The sequence below is a fragment of the Cygnus atratus genome, chromosome 20 (genome assembly GCF_013377495.2).
Source record: "Cygnus atratus isolate AKBS03 ecotype Queensland, Australia chromosome 20, CAtr_DNAZoo_HiC_assembly, whole genome shotgun sequence".
Classification (NCBI taxonomy): Eukaryota; Metazoa; Chordata; class Aves; order Anseriformes; family Anatidae; genus Cygnus; species Cygnus atratus.
Window position 1 is genome coordinate 8,025,330 of NC_066381.1, and position 18,554 is coordinate 8,043,883.

Sequence of the window (18,554 nt, forward strand, 5' to 3'; positions counted from 1 at the left end):
ATATGTCTCATACAAGTGAACTTGTTCTTTCTTACAGTATAAAACTGCTCTTTTCCAATGATAGCAATGAAAGGATATTGCTTCTGTCACTGATGCCACTGGAAATGTATTGCCCCTCTCTAAGAAACCAATGAAAGGATATGGCTGGTTTATTCTTTAAATGAGGCTACTGAGAAATATGCTGCTCCCAGCACTAGCCCAGGCACACTGCTACCGCTGTGTCCCCAGCCCGAAGGCACCACGTGAGCATCTTGGTGCCAAATGGCAAAACTGTTTGTGGAGAAAACCAAACCAGAGTTTGAGATCTAAGCAGAGGAAAGAAACTGTCCAAATGTCGGATGGAAGTGAATCCCTAGCTTCCCTCGCTAAGGACAGAGTAGGGCTCAGCTGCTCTGTAGCACAGCCAGGATCTGGCCCCTTCTTCTTCAGCAGCTCTGCACCTTGTATGAAATGTGTTTAAACCTTGGAGGGGAAGACGAGCCCACACTTAACCTGTGGCCGGGAGCCTGGCCATTAGGAAAGCTGCCAGACACTCTCCCTTTTACTGCTAAGTTTAATGGCCTGGCTCTGTGCTGAAGATTTTAGGTTTTGAAAGCAAAATCACAGAGCGGCTCTCAAACCAACACTATCTGCCACTCAACTGTATACACCAAAGTGAGCATGGAGAAATTTCTCCTGCAGCACAAGTGAAAATGTTCTCCAGCGAAAGACTGAACATAAGTCAATGTCTGTGGTCCCACTTTCATTGCTCATCAGTCTGAGGATCTGGCAAGATCATTTTGCTGTCCCACAACATCCTCCTGGTTGGCACCAGCTGGAAGTTAGCCAGTTAAAAAAATAAATAAATTGTTCTTTTTGACAAGGAAGTTCATCACATTCTTAAAAATGCAGAGATTGGTGGAACAACATCATCTGGCCTTTGGTGCTGGTGCCCGGTATCCCCAGAGGGCTCAGTGTTATCCCTGCTGCAGGACATGCCAGCCGCTGGCCCAGGATGGTGGGGACGTGAGTGAGATGGCGGCACAGATGTGGGACCTCACCCTGGGCAAACAAGGCAAGTTCATGGGCTTTATAGCCTGCTTGTACTGAGCTGAATTCCAGAGCGACTTGGCAAAAAATGCAGCAAATCAGAGGGCTGCATCAGCAAAACATGAGAAGGTGGAAGTCAGGCGTGAGCAATGCCAGCGCCAGAGCGGAGCAAAGCGTGGGCTGCGCTGCCGCAGAGGCTCCTCTCCAGCGCCCCGGTGGCAGTGCTTGGTGCAGTGGCATGGGTGCCTGCCTACAGATATTTATTGGTTGTGTCAGGAATTAGTGAGAGTTCACTGGCTGAATAATAATGTGCCACAGGCAGTTTTTTGACGTTGTTAATGTAATTAAAGAAAGCAGGGGAAAAAAGCCTTGCACAGGGAAGGAACCGGAGCTTTTGATGTTGTTGCTTACTGTCACTATCGCAAGGACAAAAAGTGAAATGTGGAAGGGAGAAAGTAAAGCTGGCAATGGGGACCTGTGCAGTGACAAGGACCATGCAATTACTTCCAGCTGTGATGGGAGCACTGCTCTTTCCAACAAAAGACAAGGGAGAAGCAGAAGAGGTGCCCTTGGAACGCAGGAGCTGGGTTCATGTGTGAAGCTGCTGCTTTTTACTTGCTTGCCTAAACACCTTGCAACAAGGCTGAACTCTGCTTTATTTTTGGTGCTTCTCCTCTTGCTTAGCCAAATCTTGCAGTTCTGGGGAACTCTTTTGTGGATGGCTGGAAACGGCTTTATGACACCAGTTTTTAAATGGTGCCCTGGTGGTCAGACCCAGCCAGCCAGCAAGGTCATCTCATTAGGTCTTGGCAAGACACTACTGCTTCAAGGAGAGGGGTTGCTGGGGCTCTGTGGTAAAAGCCAAGATGCTCTTTTTATGTCAGGGATAGGGGACTGATAAAGACATTTTGGATGACTTTAAATCAAATCAGTGCCTGGACAGCAGGGTGCTGCTCCCCTCTGCCACTGCTGCCAAAAAAAAAATAATCAGGAAACTATTTGCATTGGCTCTGGCTTGGGCTGCATGGAAGGAGGATGGGAAAGGCTGTATGGTCTTGGACCTTTCTCTTTTTGGACATTTTTAGCCCTGAGCATTTTAACATTGGTCACAGCTTTGGTTGCCCAGACCCAACCTGACAACTGCCTTGGACAGTTGTTTGCTCCATTTATGTCTCCTCAAAGAGGTGCTGCGGGGGCCATGCCGTGACACTGCTTGCACTCTGGGACTGGTGGGCACATCCCCTCCATCCAGTGGCCCGCTCATCACAGACCCCATCAGGCAGTGCTCCAAAACCACCTTGGGTGGTAGCGATGGCAGCAGGAAAGGGGGGACCTTCACGGTGTTTTTAAGCAATTAGCAGGCAGCCATGACCCCCCTATTTGCTGCCACCCTGGAGATGCTAGGAAGGTTGAAGTACCCTGGCAGCTTGGCCATACGCTCTCTTGGTACTATTTTTATGTAACTTACTAATTACACATTACCTATATGTCACCAGGCTGATCAATACTAGTCTGAGAAATCAATAGGGACGTGGAGGACAGTGCTGTTTGCCATTCAGAGCCTGCACAAGCTGCGAAAATCAGGGCACCATCGATCCCAAAGGTGGGCTGAGACACAGGGAGGGCCAGGCTGCATGATGGGGGCAGCGAGCTCACACTGCCTTCCTAAATAACTCTGTGACACCGCTGCCAGGCCAGCCTCCTGGCCAGGGACCTGCCGTCTCCGTGCTGCCTCCTGGCACACACCTGCACCCTGATGCTGGGGCAAAACTCCTGCCCATCCCACAGCACGCCTGGGTGCTGCCACAGCCTGTTTGGTCCTGGTTGCTTTGCAGCCCTTGGGACGCAATGCATTTAAAAGATTCACTCTGATTGGAAAATGAATGATTCTTCCTCTCTCTGTGTTCTTACCCGATGATCAGTGTCTTAAGCAATCAGAGGCTACTTCCAAAAGCACAAGGTCTCCTGCATTTTGCTTTGCTGCTTGACTAACCAAAAGCAAGCTGTGGCTACGTCTCTAATGCCACTGGGTTACTTGTGCCAGCCAGAGGGACTTCAGCTGCAAAATGCAATCAAATTTTGTAGGAGGAAGCTCTCAGGACTACCATGAAACTTAGGATTAAAATGAGGTTAAGTAAGGGAATTGCATAACTGGGGGCTTTTGCCTGTCTTACTGGAGTCTTAGGACTGTTCTGATTCTGTCATAGCGATGCTGGGAAATGGCTCTTTGAAACTAAAAGAACCTTAGAAAGGCGCAGGCAGGTCAGGATCATTTGCCCTCAGCACTTGGCTTGTCTTGAGCAGTTAGTTGATGGTGGCAGGATTAGACAGAGAGCAGCGTGGGGTGAAAGCAAAACTCTCCCCAAAGGCTTCCCTCGTGCTTGGCCGTGCCTGTGCCCTCGCCAAGGTGCAAAGCTCTGCAGCCTCCTCCTGCCACGCGGGGCCAGCACGTCTGGGAGAGGCTGGGGGGAGCAGAGGGGGCAGCCAGTTACCAACTGCTGATGGATCGGCAAAGCAGGAGCCCTTTGCCTGAGAAGCGTATGATGGAAAGCTTCCAAAAAGCAACAATCCTGGCTTTTATCAAGGCTTTTAGGGGAGCAGAAGGAGCTCTGGGTAGAGGCTGCTGGTCCCTGCTGCCCACTTTTGAAGACCTGTTGCTTTTCCTAAGCAGCAGATGCAATCCGCTTTGGTGCCAGAGCACATCTGCCAGCAGCTTAATCTGGCAACAGACCTGTAATCCTTCCCTTAGTCTCCCAAGCCCCCAGAGCAGAAAGCTGCCCAGATTTGCTGTTTGATGGGGTTTACTCAGCCTTGGTTGCGATCCCTGTTTCCACTGGCAGATGAACATCATCCGCAGGAGCAAGTTCCCTGGGGGATTTTCCCCTAGCAGTGATGTAAGGACACTACCCCGTGGTTTGCACCACTCTGCAGCTCAAGGACCTCAGGTTTCAGCACTGCCAAGGGGCTGTGTTCGGCAGAGCAAAACCTGCTTGCGGTGGGGATAGAAACATAAAAACACTGCCAATCTGCAGCGGCATATGGCTCTAATCTTCTCCCCCAATGTGGCAATGTAGCTGGGGATTGTGTGGGCTGTGATGGCTCTGAGTGGGGCCCAGGGGCTCCCTGGGGCATCACCGATGGGTGCCATGGGTGAAGCTGGTGCCTGACACACTGCGATCACCCCACGCTCCTTCCAGCAGCTTTGCCACTGGCAATCACATGAAAACCGGTCTGAGAGCTTTGCAGAGGTAACCCGAAATGTCCAGCTGTGAGCCCCAGGCCCCCTGGCACAGCACCCGGAAGCCACTGGAGAGGCTGTGCAGCCACAGCCAGCCTGGAGAACATCCCTGGCCCTTCCCTTACAGCCCCCTGTTAGGAGACATTTCCCCCTGGAATTAACTCCCGATTTACAAATACTAGCAAAGAGGCTTTTGCTGAAAAAGGACCGTAGCAGGATTTCAGCTGTGCAGCCATTTGCATGCCCTGTCCCTCCCCACCTTCAGCAATGGGCTGCAGCTGGGCCCTGCTGCCCAATATATAAATGGGGCCAGTTAGGCTGTCCCCCTGCTCCCCGGGAGTGCTGTGATGTGGGCTGCTGAGGAGGCACTACAGCAGAAAGGTAATTTAAAGGTAATTTTAGTGAGATGGCACTGTGCTTGGAGAGTGAGCCGTATCTCTAATTTCTGAGAGGCAGTTTTGCCTTTCTTGTTGGGTGTGAGAGCTGAGCAAATATTTGTCCTCTATTGCTCTGCTGTTCGTTTACTCTCATTAGGGATCATCCTCTTGTCATTTGTGTGGATATGTGGGTTTTTTTTCTATAGAGTGGATGCCAGGCATCAGGAATCATGTGTTCAACGTATGCTGGCAATTAGCCCAGCTCTGAACCCTGATGGCATGTCTGTGTCTGCAATTAGTGCTCTGTTCTATCTGCACGAATTTTCTATCTTCCTTCCACCTGGGGCTGGAAAAGGCATGACTTGGTTCTCTAAAAATAGCAGGAAAATGTTAAAGACGCAGCCTGAGCCTCCCTGCTACTTGCTGTGGGCTGCTCCCAGGACTGGGCCTCATTCGGTTTGGTCTCTGTACCTGGGTTATGTGAGTGTGGCTCAGGGTGCTGGTCTGATGTGGTGCAGGGGCTGTTCCTGGATCTGCCCATGCCTCTGCTCATGCACTTTATGGCAGGTTTTGTGCTCCTGGCTGAATGCACCTGGCCCTTTACTAGAAAATGTGATGGCCTGGCTCAGCGTTTGGTAGTATAGAGCTCGTGCCTGTGGTACTCTGCCAAATTCCCTGAGTTGTTGTTGTGGCATGGGAAAACAGCAGCAAAGTTCTGATTTCAGGGGGGAGAAGTCAGGGCAGACAGAGGGATGACACCTGTGGGACCTGCTGTGCTGCAGGGAAACCTGGGGTTGGGAGAAATGTGGCCCCGTCCTCCATCCTACTGCTCTGCTGGCATCTCGTGGTGGTCTGACAGGGCTTTACCCCAGCAGAGCTGGCACTGCAACAGGGACAGAGCTGACCCCACCAGCAGGCTGCTCTCCCAAAACTCATGGGCTTGCTCTATTTTCCCTCTCTTCCATATAAATTCATCTGTCTTCCCCCAAACCTGCTTTTTCTCTCTGAGATAATGTAATTTTGAGGAGGAGCTTCTCTTGCTGTCACCCAGCTGCTGGCTGGGCTGCAGCTGATCTCTAATGAAGAGCTTCCTCCTGGAGAGGGGGAGAACAGGGAGAGAAATTACAAGAGAGAGGGGGGCAGCATTTCTGAATCCAAATACATTAAACCACTTAATTCTGTTGACTCAGGGCTGCCTTGCTCTGAATAGGAATTAATCTACAGTGAACCAAAATTAAAAAGTGCAATACAAAATGCTTAGCAAGGCACCACCAGGGTTTAAAGCAGCGCATTAGCTTGCTCAAAAGTACACAGTAAATTTTCATTTGTCAATAATGCTTAAAGCCTACAGTTTATTTACAGCCTGTTCAATATTACCAAGCCCCCTCAGATTTGTATTTATCTAACACAGTCGGTTTCCTTTCCAGGGATGCTTCCTCATCCCTCACTTTACACCCACTTGTGCCTCTCATTGCAGAGCCAGATGTGGCACCCCGCTGGGCAAAGGTGATGCAGGGTGACCCCTTTCCATCCCGCTTTGTTCCCACATGGAGACCCCTCTGAGCCAGGTCCCAGGTGACCCGCGCCGTGTCCTGGTTGGGGCTGAGACCCCTCTGTTCTGTACTCAGAGGACCCACCCTGGCCACACCACCAGCTGATGCACGGAGGTGATGGGAACCTCCGAACTGTGGCCTCCAAGGGACGCGTTGGTCACCAGCGATGGGACAGGGGCACGAGCAGCTGGCTCTGCCTGTGGCTGAGCTCCAGCAGCCGTCGCTGTCAGGCCGGGCCCCTCCATCTGTCCCCAGATTGGCTCCCGTGGGATGAGTCGCAGCGAGGAAAGCGCCTAACAGGATTTCCCCCAAAAGCTGCTTGAATGCTGGCAGGCTGATAACGAAGCCTGGCTGGCCCCGAGGATTTCTCCAAGGAAAGAAGTTTATTCTCGGGCACAGACACGAGGGGCGGTGCTTTAAAGCCCCTGCTGCAGCTCATGGCTGGTGCTGCGCTGCGGCGTTCGGGCTGCTCAGTGCAGTGCTTCAGAACCCAAGACACAGCTCCCTGCAGGGCCAACAGGCTTGGGGTGGGTTTTGTGCCCTGCAGGGAGCACAGCACGGGGACAGCCCTTCCCTTCCACGCTAGTGCTTCTCCAAGGCAGACACATAAAAGAATGCAATGGAAATATAATCTAATAGGGCATCAGGTGGGCTGCCTGCAGGGTGCCTGGAGAGGCCAGCGGGAAATGTGGGCTAGGAAAGGTGACATCCAGTCCTGGATATAAAGCATATGGAAGGAAATGCCTCCAGAGGCTTAACCTCAAAGGTGGCCTGTTTTATAAGCACAAATACAGAAGGCAATTGCTGTTCTCTCTGTTCTCTCTTGTCCCAGCATTGGTTAGGGTTTGCCAAAGCCTCTTGCTGCTGGGAGCTAGGATGCTGTGGGCTGCACAGACCTGGGTGGCTGAGCAGTACCCCAGGGAAACCCTGTCCTTCCACCCCAAAGAGCCAAGTCCCCGTCACTTGCCTGCTGCTGTCTGCATGTAGCCAGCCAGGGTGCACACTCGCCTCTCGCAGGCTCCGCTGGGCAGCAGGACGGCGACGATGGCCAGCAGCGAGCTGAGGGCCAGCAGGACACAGCCACCCGCGCACAGCACGGCGCTTGTCTGGAAGGACACAGGGCAGTCAGCGAGGCAGTGTCCCCTGCCACCCCCTTGAAACCTCCCCACGAATTCCCCCTCTCCCTCCTTGGAGTGAGGAGCAGGGCCCCACACGGGTGCCTTCTCCCACTTCTTCCTCTTTCTGCTGTTTAAATTCACCATTGAATCTAGAGCCCACGGTTCACCCGTCACCTGGTCCCAGGGGTTATTAGTATTCGGGCAATGGTGATAATAGCAAATGTATTACATGCATGAAGGGCTACGTCATTAATACAAGTGCCATTAGATGCCTGCAATGCGTGTCAGTGCCTCCACTGAGAGTTGAAACACATCTCATGACGGCACCTGCCCCTGCAAGCCCAGCAATTAGAAGGTATTTTGCCAGTGCTCCGCAGTGGGGAGCCCACTGCTGCAAAGGTTTAATTGCAGCTGGCTCCCACCAAAACACTGGGCTGCTCCCTGGTCTTTGATTTAGCCTCTTCAGCAACAAAACTCAGTCATTTGAGGCTGGAATTCAACTCCAGCCCATGCTGTGTGATGATGCTTTGGGGCGCTGGTGGCTCCAGGAGCGCCCAGTGGCAGCATTTTCTGGATAGGTGAAGGGGAGGCCAGCACAGCCTGCAGCCTGGCTCAGCCACTGCCCAGCTGGTGTGGAAGCAGTTTTGCTATTTAATATTCTGGCCATAACACACAACTTGCATCAGCATCTAAAACTGAGAAGAGCATTAATTTACAGCAAAACCAGCTCACCCATGCGTATGGGTGCCTGCTAGCTGCGCTGCTGCAGTTTCTGTCCCTGTTACAGGTGGCATTTCCATCTCTGCCCAGGGGATGGTGCTGGCAGCGGTGAGGATGCGTGCCAGCCCGGCCAGCAGCATGGTGTGGCTGGGTGGGGAGGTACCACGATGGGTGCTTCCTCCTCCAGCACTCAGCTCCTGGCACTGTTCAAACAGTGCAAGGGCACCTCAGTCCCGGCATTGCTGCGGGCACATCAAGTCCTGTTATTTCATAGCATTTTATGGCAAATTCCATGAAATGTTTCTGGCTTTGGTGAGTCACCCAGCAGTAACATCCGTGCCTTGGCTCCGTAGCGCTTGGCTCCTGTAAGGCGGGTCTTGTCCCAGTTTTCCTAACAAGACTCATTTTCATAACCCATGTGGGAGCCACAAGGAGCTCAGGTCCACCTCCACCCGCTCATATCCAGCCCTCTCACCCTGCTGAGACGTTCTGGTTAGAAATGCAGTTTTCCTTTTTTTACTCTTCCCCCAACAGTCAAGCTTTCGGGCAACCATGGTTACTATAGAAACAAACCCAATAAACATTTCCATTTGGTGCCCCTCACCAAAGAGGTTATAAATCAGGAATATAACCTATTAAATGTGTGTTGTGCTGCAGGAACCACAGGCGGGCTGGGGGGGGTGAGGAGGAATTGGGTTTCCCCTCTGATGGCTATGGTGGGTCCAAACAGCAAAGAAAATCTCCCTGTCCCCCTGTGACTAGCGGTGCTGCCCCACAGGTCTGATGCTGCCCTGCCTCTACCTGTGTTACTTCCCACTGAGCTGTTTTTTTAGCACCTGAGCCATCCTTGAGGTGCTGGGGCAGCAGAGCCACTGCCTGCCAGGCCAAACCAGGAGCTGCCACTGCTCCACACAGGGACACGCAGGCACTGGCGAGGATGCTGCTGGGCGCCACCCTGGCACCCCAGTGCGAGCGCTTCCCCCAGTGCTGTGCAGTGATTAAAAATCAGCATTTAATTTATGGGCTATTTTTACACTACACAAGCAACGCAAATGCTGTCCCGGCAATACATTAATTCCTGACATGCAATGGAAAAGGCACGGCAGTGCAAGCAGCCACCAAAAGAAATGGAGAGGGTGCTTAGTCAGGGACTGTGGAATCTGCTCCTCTCCGCTGCCTCTCGAGACACTGAGACACCAGAGACAAGTGCTGCCTCAGGACAGGGGACACCCTGCTGGTGACCAGCCCCTGGCCCCATTGTAGCCCCTGAAGGACCCAGAGAGCAGCAGCATGGCAAAGAAATGTGTACCCATTAAAAAAAAAATACTCTAGCTGGCGTCTGAATTTCACCTTCCACCCAGCAACATGCAAAACCATCCTCCTTTGCAGGAACCATTAATTATTTAGAGCAATGAATTTTTCAGCAGAAAGGGGTCTTGTGAAGCAGGCCTGCTCCTCTCCCGTGTGAAGCATACTGTTTTTAATGATCAAGGTTCATCGTAATTATGTTGGCGCAACTCCCCTAAAAACTTGCAGCTCCTGCTGGAAGCAACCTTATAGCTGCTCAGGCTGCTAATCCCCGTGGAAAGGTGCAAAGGGACAAAGTATTTTTCAGGCCACAGCGCCAGGAGAAAAGGCACAAATAGGATCAGTGCAGGTGAGTCTTGTACTGAAAGAAGAGCCAGACTGGTTCAGATCCTGACATTGGGGTTTGCACAGGCAAGAATGTGAGTCCTGGTGCTGGCAGCACCCTAGTGCACACAGTGGTGGCCAAAACATCCAACCAATCCCTTTGCCAGGGGATCTGAGGTCATGCTCTGAATAGAACTTCAGTGGGCAGGAGGGGTAAGTAAACAGTGAGCTTTGGACGGAGGCACAGGATGCTGAGCTGCCGAGTGACCTTGGGGCAGGGTGGGTAACAGCTGAGTGGTTTTGCCATGGGGCACAAGTGACAGCAGTGGCGCTGCTGGCCCTGAAATGGGTGGCAAAAGGTGCAGGCACAGGGTGTTTCAGTGCAGATGGCAAGAGACCCCACTGCAAGCTGCTGGTCTTAGTCTGGCTCCCACATTATCCTGGTATGCAATATACACAGCTGCTTAAACACAAGGTGCAAACTTCTTTCCCTAGCATGTTGGCATTACCTCCCAAAGCCCTGGATACACTCCTGTAAAACAGATTTTTTTTTGTTTTCTTTACAGGAACTTGTCTGGAAATTAAACACAAACGCTCCTGCCCTGCACTGGAATTGCACCTGCAGATCAACAGCCTCTTCCGAAGGAAAATAACAAGCCCTAAGTTTGAAAAAGATCATGGAACAAAGGTACGAAATAGTGGCAGCTATAAAGCCTCTCCTGCCAGCTGCACTGCACCTCCCTCTCTTCTCTCTGTTTGTGCCTGCTGCATCTTGAGCGGAAAGGAGAGGATGCAGGAAACAGGATGCAAAGGCTGAAAACCAAAAATAGATGGGGGGGGGAAACAATCACGATACATCAGGCCCAGCTCAGGCGGGGGCAGGAAAAAGCCCATTCATCACACAGAAGACACAGCTCCCACTGCAAAACTGGCCGTGGAGAAGCAGGACCTCGTGCCCTGTGGCTGCTGCTGCGCGGGCTGTGAACAATCCTGCCTCTGCCGTGCCGGGAGACATAAAACCATGTCACATTTTCTGCTCCCACTCCTGGAGAGATTAATTGTTTATCCCCAAACAAATTAATAGTCCCCTGGTGGGACTGTAAATTTGTCTTTATGTAGCGTAGTAAATTCCGATTAACAACAATCCCCTACCCATTATTTTAATATTTTACAGGTCTGACACGCACCATAGCTATGCCATTCACTAAGCAATAAATCTGCTGAAGATACCATTCCATTCACGAAAAAAAATCAAAATTAAAACATCACACAACGACCACCCTGGGGAGAATCACTTAATGTCCCTAATGAAAAGTTTAAAAAACAGTTAACCCATCCTTTGAATCCAGCATCCATGATCTTTGTTGTTTAAAATGAAAAGAGCAAAGGGAGAAAAAAAAATCCAGTGAGCTGGTGCTGGGAAGTGGTACTTGGCGATTGGCTCAATGGAGATAAACCATTTTGTCCCTTGCATTGGGATCTTTCCTGCAGAGATGGAAGTTGAGCAGAGCTCCCACAATCACGTCCTGCATGCTGGGTCACACCACGCCACACATTAGTTTATTAATGCAATTTATTAATTGCAGCTTGTCCACCCTGAGAGCAGCCATCCCAGATGGGCCCCATGGTACACAGAGCAGCAGGCTGAAGACAAGGTTACAGATTGCTTGGGTGTTTCAGTCCTGCTGAAATTCTCAAGCATCTTTGCAAATGGGCAGAAAGTAAATACACTAAATAATTAGGAAATAAAGCCAGGTGCTAACTGACAAAAGGAAAAGAGTGAAGGTCAGAGCCCGTTTGGCTTTCTGGGGTTATCTGTTGAGGCAGAAAAGGTCTGAGAAACCCTGAATGAGCCGGGGGAACACTGGCTTGAAAAGCAAAAGCAAGTAAAAGGGGGCAAAATTTATCAAACCCTTCTCTTTTTTTCCATGCAGTCCCTTCCCATCTGAGCTCTGTGTGATTAAATATTCATGTGCAGAAGATGTTTTGGGGTCAAACTGGGTAGCGCTGTGCCTAGGGAGGCAGAAACCAAATGGACACTGGGGTTTTAACCTTGTTAAAATGAATCAGCGCTGGGCAGAGGTGCTGGCTGGGAGTGCAGGGTCTGGGGCTTGCAGCAGCACTGGCAAGAACACAGGAGGCTGCACTGGGAGCTGATCTGGGAAGTGGCTCCAGATGTTGGCAGCTGGGCTCATCCCTGCTGCGGGGCCTGAGATGCCCCTAGCTGGGCTCCGGGTGGAGGAGGAACCATCACCACCAGCTGTTGGAGGGTGAAGGAAGAGGGCTGGGGAGGATTGGCTGCAAATACTCAGACTGGTGTCTATCTGCAGGGCAGCAGCAACACTGGAGCAGCAAAGCTGTCTTCTCTCCAACCCAGTGCCCAAGGGGTCTGTGCACACACCTGCACCATGCAAGAGTTGCAGCCGCCGGCACCATGCGGCCACAAGGTCTTCCCAAAAATTTCCGTGAGTTTTGCATTGAACCATATAATCACTGCTTTTCATCCAGACCCCACTAGGTGAGGCCGCCCTGCTCCTGAAATAGTAGCGCCTTTTCCTTGGGCAAGGGCACAGGAGGGAATCTTGGTAGAAAACCACGAATATCCACCTGGGTGCAAGAGAGAGGCATCTGTCTCTGCAGGAGACGCTGCGTGCAGAGGGGTGGGTGGATCAAGGCTCGCAGCTTGTTCGTATTTCCCACACACAAGTCACAGAAACAAACATCCGCCATCTGGTCGGCATTATAGCAGCGGCCGGGAAGAGGATCCCACACGTCCTCATCTTCTCCTCCCCAGCAATTACCTTCCTTTCGGCACCATCTGAGAGCTTTCACCTTCCTGTTTGATATTCCATCCCCATCCTGCTCCCATGCAGATGCTGTTCCCTGCTAAGCAGCGCTGGGAAGTGCCAGGTGTCATCTGATGGGGACATGGGAGTAGGTGCAACCTCCCAAACCAGCCCTGCAGTAACATGGAGCCCCAGGCACGACGCTGATGGGGGTGGCTGATGTCTAAGAGTGCCCTGAGCTGGGGTGCTTTTGGCTGGGACGTGTGTGCTGGGGCACAAGGATACAGAGGAGGCAATGAGCCTCCAGTCTTCTTTTCTTCCCATTTGAATGAAGGTTTTGGTCAATGAGGACCTGTCAGCACCACAGCATGCACAGGGGGTGCTCCTCACCAGCTCAGATTTAGCTGCTCATACACAAAATTCAGCAAAAATCCTGTAGCCACAGCTCAGCCAGTCCTGGCCTTTCAGGTAACTTTCCCACCTTCAAGCTAATCGGTGTTTTCAACATGAACGCCAGAAAGGTTAATGCCCAAACTGATTGAAGGGAAAAAAGAAAAAAAAGCATCATTTTAATTAGGGAGAAAATAGATAATACGCCTGATGAATTATGGCTGTCTTTCTTCCAGTGCCATTGCATCTGGGGACGCTGGAAAGCACCTCTTAATGGCACTGCTTTATCTAAGAGGATGATGGATAGTGGTGAAAGAAAAAAAAAGGGGGGAGAAGTAAGACATTAGCACATCAATGGTGTGCCTGTGACCTCCATCAAGGGATGCGAACCAACTTAATGAAATTTTAATTAGGCAGCAAGCAGTGCACTGTCGCCGGGTACCAGTTCAGACCTTCTCACCCGCACTCAGTCATTATTCTTCCTCGGGATAAGCCCTTTTCTGGCATTGATGGCAAAGCCAGGCTCATCGTCCGGGGCTGTGGAGCTCCCCCCAGGTCTCCCAGCTCTCCCATCTGCTTCTCCCTACAAAGCCACCAGCAGAACTTGCAGCCTCAAGGGGGATGGAGGGAACATCGTGCCACCAAAATGTCCCTGCCATGTCCCCACCAACCTGCACCCGACTCTGCTCTGGGTCCCACAAAGGAGAAGAGCAACATTCAGCCCAAAATGTCCCCAGAGCACACAGGTGAAGGCCCTGCCCTTCAGGGCAGGGTTCAGGGCTCCCTGTTTTTGTTTGTCCAGAGCATTTTGGGGAAAGTGACTCAGCACGAGCTAGTTATCACCGTCATGAGTGGCCGCTTCTCAGCTAAGCCCTGGCTGCTGCCCAGCCACAACCAGCGACGTTGCAGCTAATACCCACCTCTCCGTGCCTTTGTGCAAGTAAAGCAGCTTCTGCTTCCTTTTGAGACTGGAGCAGTTAGAAATAATCCCTAGAGCAGGCTGCATGTATTTTCAGTCAACTTGACCTTCCATGGCCCACCCATGAGCTGGTCTGGTCTCAGCAGCTGGGGAGGCATTTCAGCCCTGCTTACTGGTGAGCGGCTCCCTGGCTGGTAAGTCCTAGCTATCATCTGCTACTCAGGCATTGAAGCGTGGAGCCAAAGCCACAGGTTTCCCCAGCACTGGGTATTTTCTGTTATATTAATATGGGTCAAAAAGCTCTGGGTGGCTAACAAAAGGAGATAAAGTCTACTGCAAAGTAACACACATGAAGAGGAAGATGGTGATTTCAAGACTTGCTGAGCGCTTATGCTTTTTGCCAAGGCTGTGTAAATGCAATTAAAAATCAACTATCTGATAGAGTAGGCCAGGAAGAATCTGTTCTCTTGGGAAGGTCTTTGATGAGGAGCTGAAAGTTGATTTCCTGATAACCCCAAATTAACATGTCGGCCTCGTACATGGCCCTCGGAGGAACAGCAGGCTCTGCCCAGGAATGGCAACCCAGGTACGCCCAAGATGCTCAGCTCCTCCTTGTGCCAGAGCCTGTGCTAACAGAGGAGCAATGCATTCTCTAAAATCCTTTCTTTCCTATGTAGAGGGGCACTCCACATGCTTTTTCACTGGGAATGGAGCTACTGCACAGCTCTGCAAATCTGACCCCTATGAACAAACCTAAGATCACACTGGGAACCCAGTGGCTGAACTGAACAAGAAACTGACAATGAAACCACAATAAACTGGCAGTGGAGGTGTATGAAACCTTTCAGCATCTTCTAATACAAGGGTAAGCAGGTGTGCTATGCCTTTTCACTAGGCTTCACTGCATCTTTTCAAGCCCTGCTATGGACAACAACCCGGGACAGACCCACCCAGGTACCTCATCGGGCTGTGCAAAACCTTCACCCTCATCCTAGGTGGGTTATTTTGTGCTGTGCTCCAGCAGGGCACTCACTGGCTTCATAAGCAAATGGTCAATGTGTTTTCAACCTGAATATCATGGGCTGATCAGCTCCTGTTATTTTAGATTATGTGCTTGGCAAAGCCTGAAAATAATTGGAGACTATCTGAAAAATAAAAATAGAAATTTGAAATGAAGCAGCACTAGCTTCCGAAGTGCAGCACTGACATAAGAACCCATGAGCCAAATGCTCCCACTGAAAGAGAAAATAAATTAGCTCAGCATAAAGCACTATTTTGCATGCTCACATACGCAGACAGGGATCTGGCACCAAAAAAAGAAACGGTGAGATGCAATGAAGCAGCTCAGAGCTCCAAAGCTTGCCTGTTTTTCCCATCTCTAGCAGTTGGGCTCCCAAGAACAATCTTGTTTCCCCATGGCGCCTGCACCCCTCAGGATGCCCTGGCAGCTCCAGGTCCTCCCATAACAGATCCTCCTTGCCATCAGTTGTCTGTGTAAGGGCCTCGCTCATAAATCAGCGTTGGCCCCTGGGCAGTGTCACCGTCCTCTCTCCTCACCTGGCAGCCACCAGCCCCTGCCCAGTTTCCATCTGCCTCTGAAGGGTCTCATCCTGTGTGAGCTGCCTGAGTGTCGGCCACATCACCGGGTACCAGTGATGCTGAGCACAGTGCAAAACCCGAGCAGCCTGAGCACCGAGAGGGTTAAATTAAAGGTACCCATGATATTAGAAAGCTGCAAAGTAATTATGAAAGGAAGCAGAAAAAAGCCAGCAACTCTAAGCAGACATGAAGGCCCTCTTAAGAGAAAAAAGGCATGTTAATTAACCTCTAGACATGATTCAAAGAATCATTTGTAGCATGATTAACATAATCCCCCAAGTGCAAACACAAAACTGGCATTAACGATCATTCTCCGGGCTGAATGCTCCCCTCCCCTTCATCGAATCAGCACATTTGAGCAGGGGGTGATTTGACACATGGTAACCGTGCACATTTCAGGGAACAAAAAGAATCTCGTCCCCAAGGATTGGACATCCTGGCTGTGGCTGCTCCCACCCCTGTGCTCTGCAGGTGGGCGTCCACCCCAGGTGTGCTCTCAGCATCCTCCCCGGGTGTGCCACCAGCTCCACACTAGAAGAGCTCCTGAGCCCTGTGTCAGCTTTTGCTTGCTTCACTCCCCACAGCCACAGCTTCAAACCCTTCATCAAAAGGCTGGTGGCTGCTATCAAAAGCTCTTAGATTCTCCTCCACGTTAGGATCTTGGCTTTCATTTAAAGGAGCCACCCACAAGATTCCTTGAAAGATTGGAAATGAATGTCACATGTTCTGAAAGCAAAGAAAAAAGAACCATGGTTTCCCCAGTTCATGACCTCCCCCATCTCTCCAAAAAGGAGAATCTCCTGCTTGAACTCAGGCAGGGCTCACAGTGCTCAGCTCCCCCGTGCTGAGCACCGACTCGTGCAGGTGCAGGAGGCTGCGCAGGCAAGGGAGCCAAAGCTGTCGCCTGCCTTAGCAAAGCTGCCACGAGTGCTTCATTACAACGTACACCATCAAATAACCATCACAACAGGTATTCGCATCCTTGCCATGGCAGAAAGCTGGTAGGGGAGCACTTTTCCCTGAAACAGACTGCACTGTTTGTTATTCGTCAATTATTTGGGTGGTATTAATTAAGGTGACAAAGATGTGTCACCAAAATCCCCTGTAAACCTCACACAATACCGTGACATTGTTCATCCTAACCACAGCCCAACCTCGGGAGCTCAGAGGCTTTGCCTTACATGATATTCTGGATCTAAAGGCTTTTCAGAGGCTATTAGATGGCTGAGGCTGTAGCTGAAGCTTGTTCAAATGAGTCACTGCTGAGCTTCATTCTTATCTTGAAAGTTTGTTATTGCTTGGAAGTGTTTATCTGAATTACATTTGCAAAAACATCTGAACAAAGGCCAACTTATGGAAACGACAGCATTTTTGCATGTTTTTATATAAATAGGAAGGATTTTAAGCAGCCGGTTCTTTTCTTTGCAATTCACAATATTTGTCTTTAATGACAGTTTTAAGGACCGTGACAGGATTTAAGCAATCGCACGCAGACCTGGCATCCTTGGAGAGCGAGCAGCGCAGCTCCACAACAGGCTGAGAAATCCAACTACTGACACCCATTGTGCTGGGTGCAGCCACGACCTCGCTGGGATTTAGCCCCCATATTGGGATTTCTGCAGCATAGCAACCTGGAGCAAATCAGAGCTCGTGTGTTTTGGGCAGCAGCAGCAGCAAAATCATAAAAGCTCAGGGTAAGAAGCTAAAAGTAAAAGAAAAAAAAAAAAAAGGAGAGGAGGAAGAAGGGGCAAGGGCAAGCGGCCAGCAGGCGCCAGGTCCGGGCTTTGTGTGCTGCGTGGTCCTGGTGCACACCCACCAGGGACAGGCGGCCTTTGTCACACCAGGACACTGCAGCAACCCTGGGCCCTGGGGCTGATGAGGGCAAGCAGGGAGGCCTTGGCCTCCTTCTCCCAAAACCTGGCAAGGGCATCACCTGGAGCTGGCCAGGCGGGGAATGGCAGCAGTCCCTGCGTCCAGGCTCAGTCTCTGGAGCCGCGTGTCCCAGAGGCAGCAGTTTTGGCCACCTCCCTGTTCCCTTTACACTTAGCAAACTCAGCTGGCACGCGATGCTCAAAGCCCCGCTGGGGAGCACCAAACCTGACCTGTCTGACCCCCGACTCCATCCCGCACGTTACGCAGCAGCTCGCCCGGGCAGGTCAGGAAGGTTTGGGGTCGAGGCAGCAAGGCACAGCCGGGAGCCCCAAAGGGGCAGGCAGCAGGGTCAGACCTGTGGCACCGCTGGGGCCACGGCCGGGGTGGGCAGCACAGCAGCACTCGGGCTGCACTGCCTGCCACACCTGCACGAAGGCACCCGGGAGGTTTCCATGCAGCATGCCAAGCACGACCAGGAACCCCCCAGGGGGAAGCAGCACCACGGGGTCCAAGGGACACCTGGGAGGTGCTGGGGGGTGCTCAGGGGCAGGACTGGGTGGATGCAGGGGATGGATGGGATGCTCGAGAGCAGCATTGGGGGATGCAGGGGATGCTCGGGGGAAGCATGAGGGATGTCAGGGATGCTCAGGGCAGGACAGAGATACTGGGGCGGGTCTGGGGGACAGGGTGAGGGGATGCTGGGCAGCCTGGATCCAAACGGGGGATAACAGGGGGAGCTTAGGGAGGCGAGGAGAAGGGCAGAGAAATACCGGAGAGCATGGGGCAGGTCCTCGGGGATGCAGGAGGGATGATGGAGGGGATGCCGGAGAGCCCGGCACTGGGTTGAGGGATGCCGGGGAGGTGCTGGGGGGTTGCCGGAGAGCCCGGGGAGGGACGGGGGGATGCCGGCGAGGTGACGGGGGAACACCGGGGAGGCCGGAGGAGGTCGCGGGGGGCGCGGAGGCGCTCACCTGCCAGGAGCCGGAGGGGATGTCTCCGAAGCCGCCGGGACCGGCGGAGCCGTGGCAGCCGCGGGGCGGCCCGGCGCAGCGCCACAGCAAGCCGAAGCCGGCGGCGGCTCGGCCGGGCGGCAGCAGCCAGGCCGGGGAGAGGAAGGCGGAGGCGCAGGCGGCCAAGAGGCCGGCGGAGAGCAGCGCCCAGAAGCAGCCGACGCCGCTGCACATGGTGCGCCGGCGGGGCAGGGAGCCCGCGCCCCGCGCCGCCCCCGCCACCGGCACCGCCACCGGCACCGACAGCATCGGCGGCGCCGCAGCGCGGCCGCGCAGCCGCCGCGGCCGGGCGCGGGGCCGGCAGCGCTGCC

At 52.4% G+C, this 18,554-nt stretch overlaps 1 protein-coding gene across 1 annotated transcript in view; it reads right to left on the minus strand.

Annotated features, from left to right (window-relative positions):
* The window catches only part of LHFPL7 (LHFPL tetraspan subfamily member 7), a 65,073-nt gene extending 46,581 nt beyond the window's left edge, over positions 1-18,492 (minus strand). The window contains exons 1-2 of the mRNA XM_035561116.2: positions 18,205-18,492; positions 7,165-7,303 (exon numbers count right to left, since the gene is read on the minus strand). Coding sequence (XP_035417009.1) covers positions 7,165-7,303; positions 18,205-18,492 — 427 coding nt within the window. The remainder of the gene's footprint in view (positions 1-7,164; positions 7,304-18,204) is intronic.
* Between the last annotated feature and the right edge of the window lie 62 nt (positions 18,493-18,554).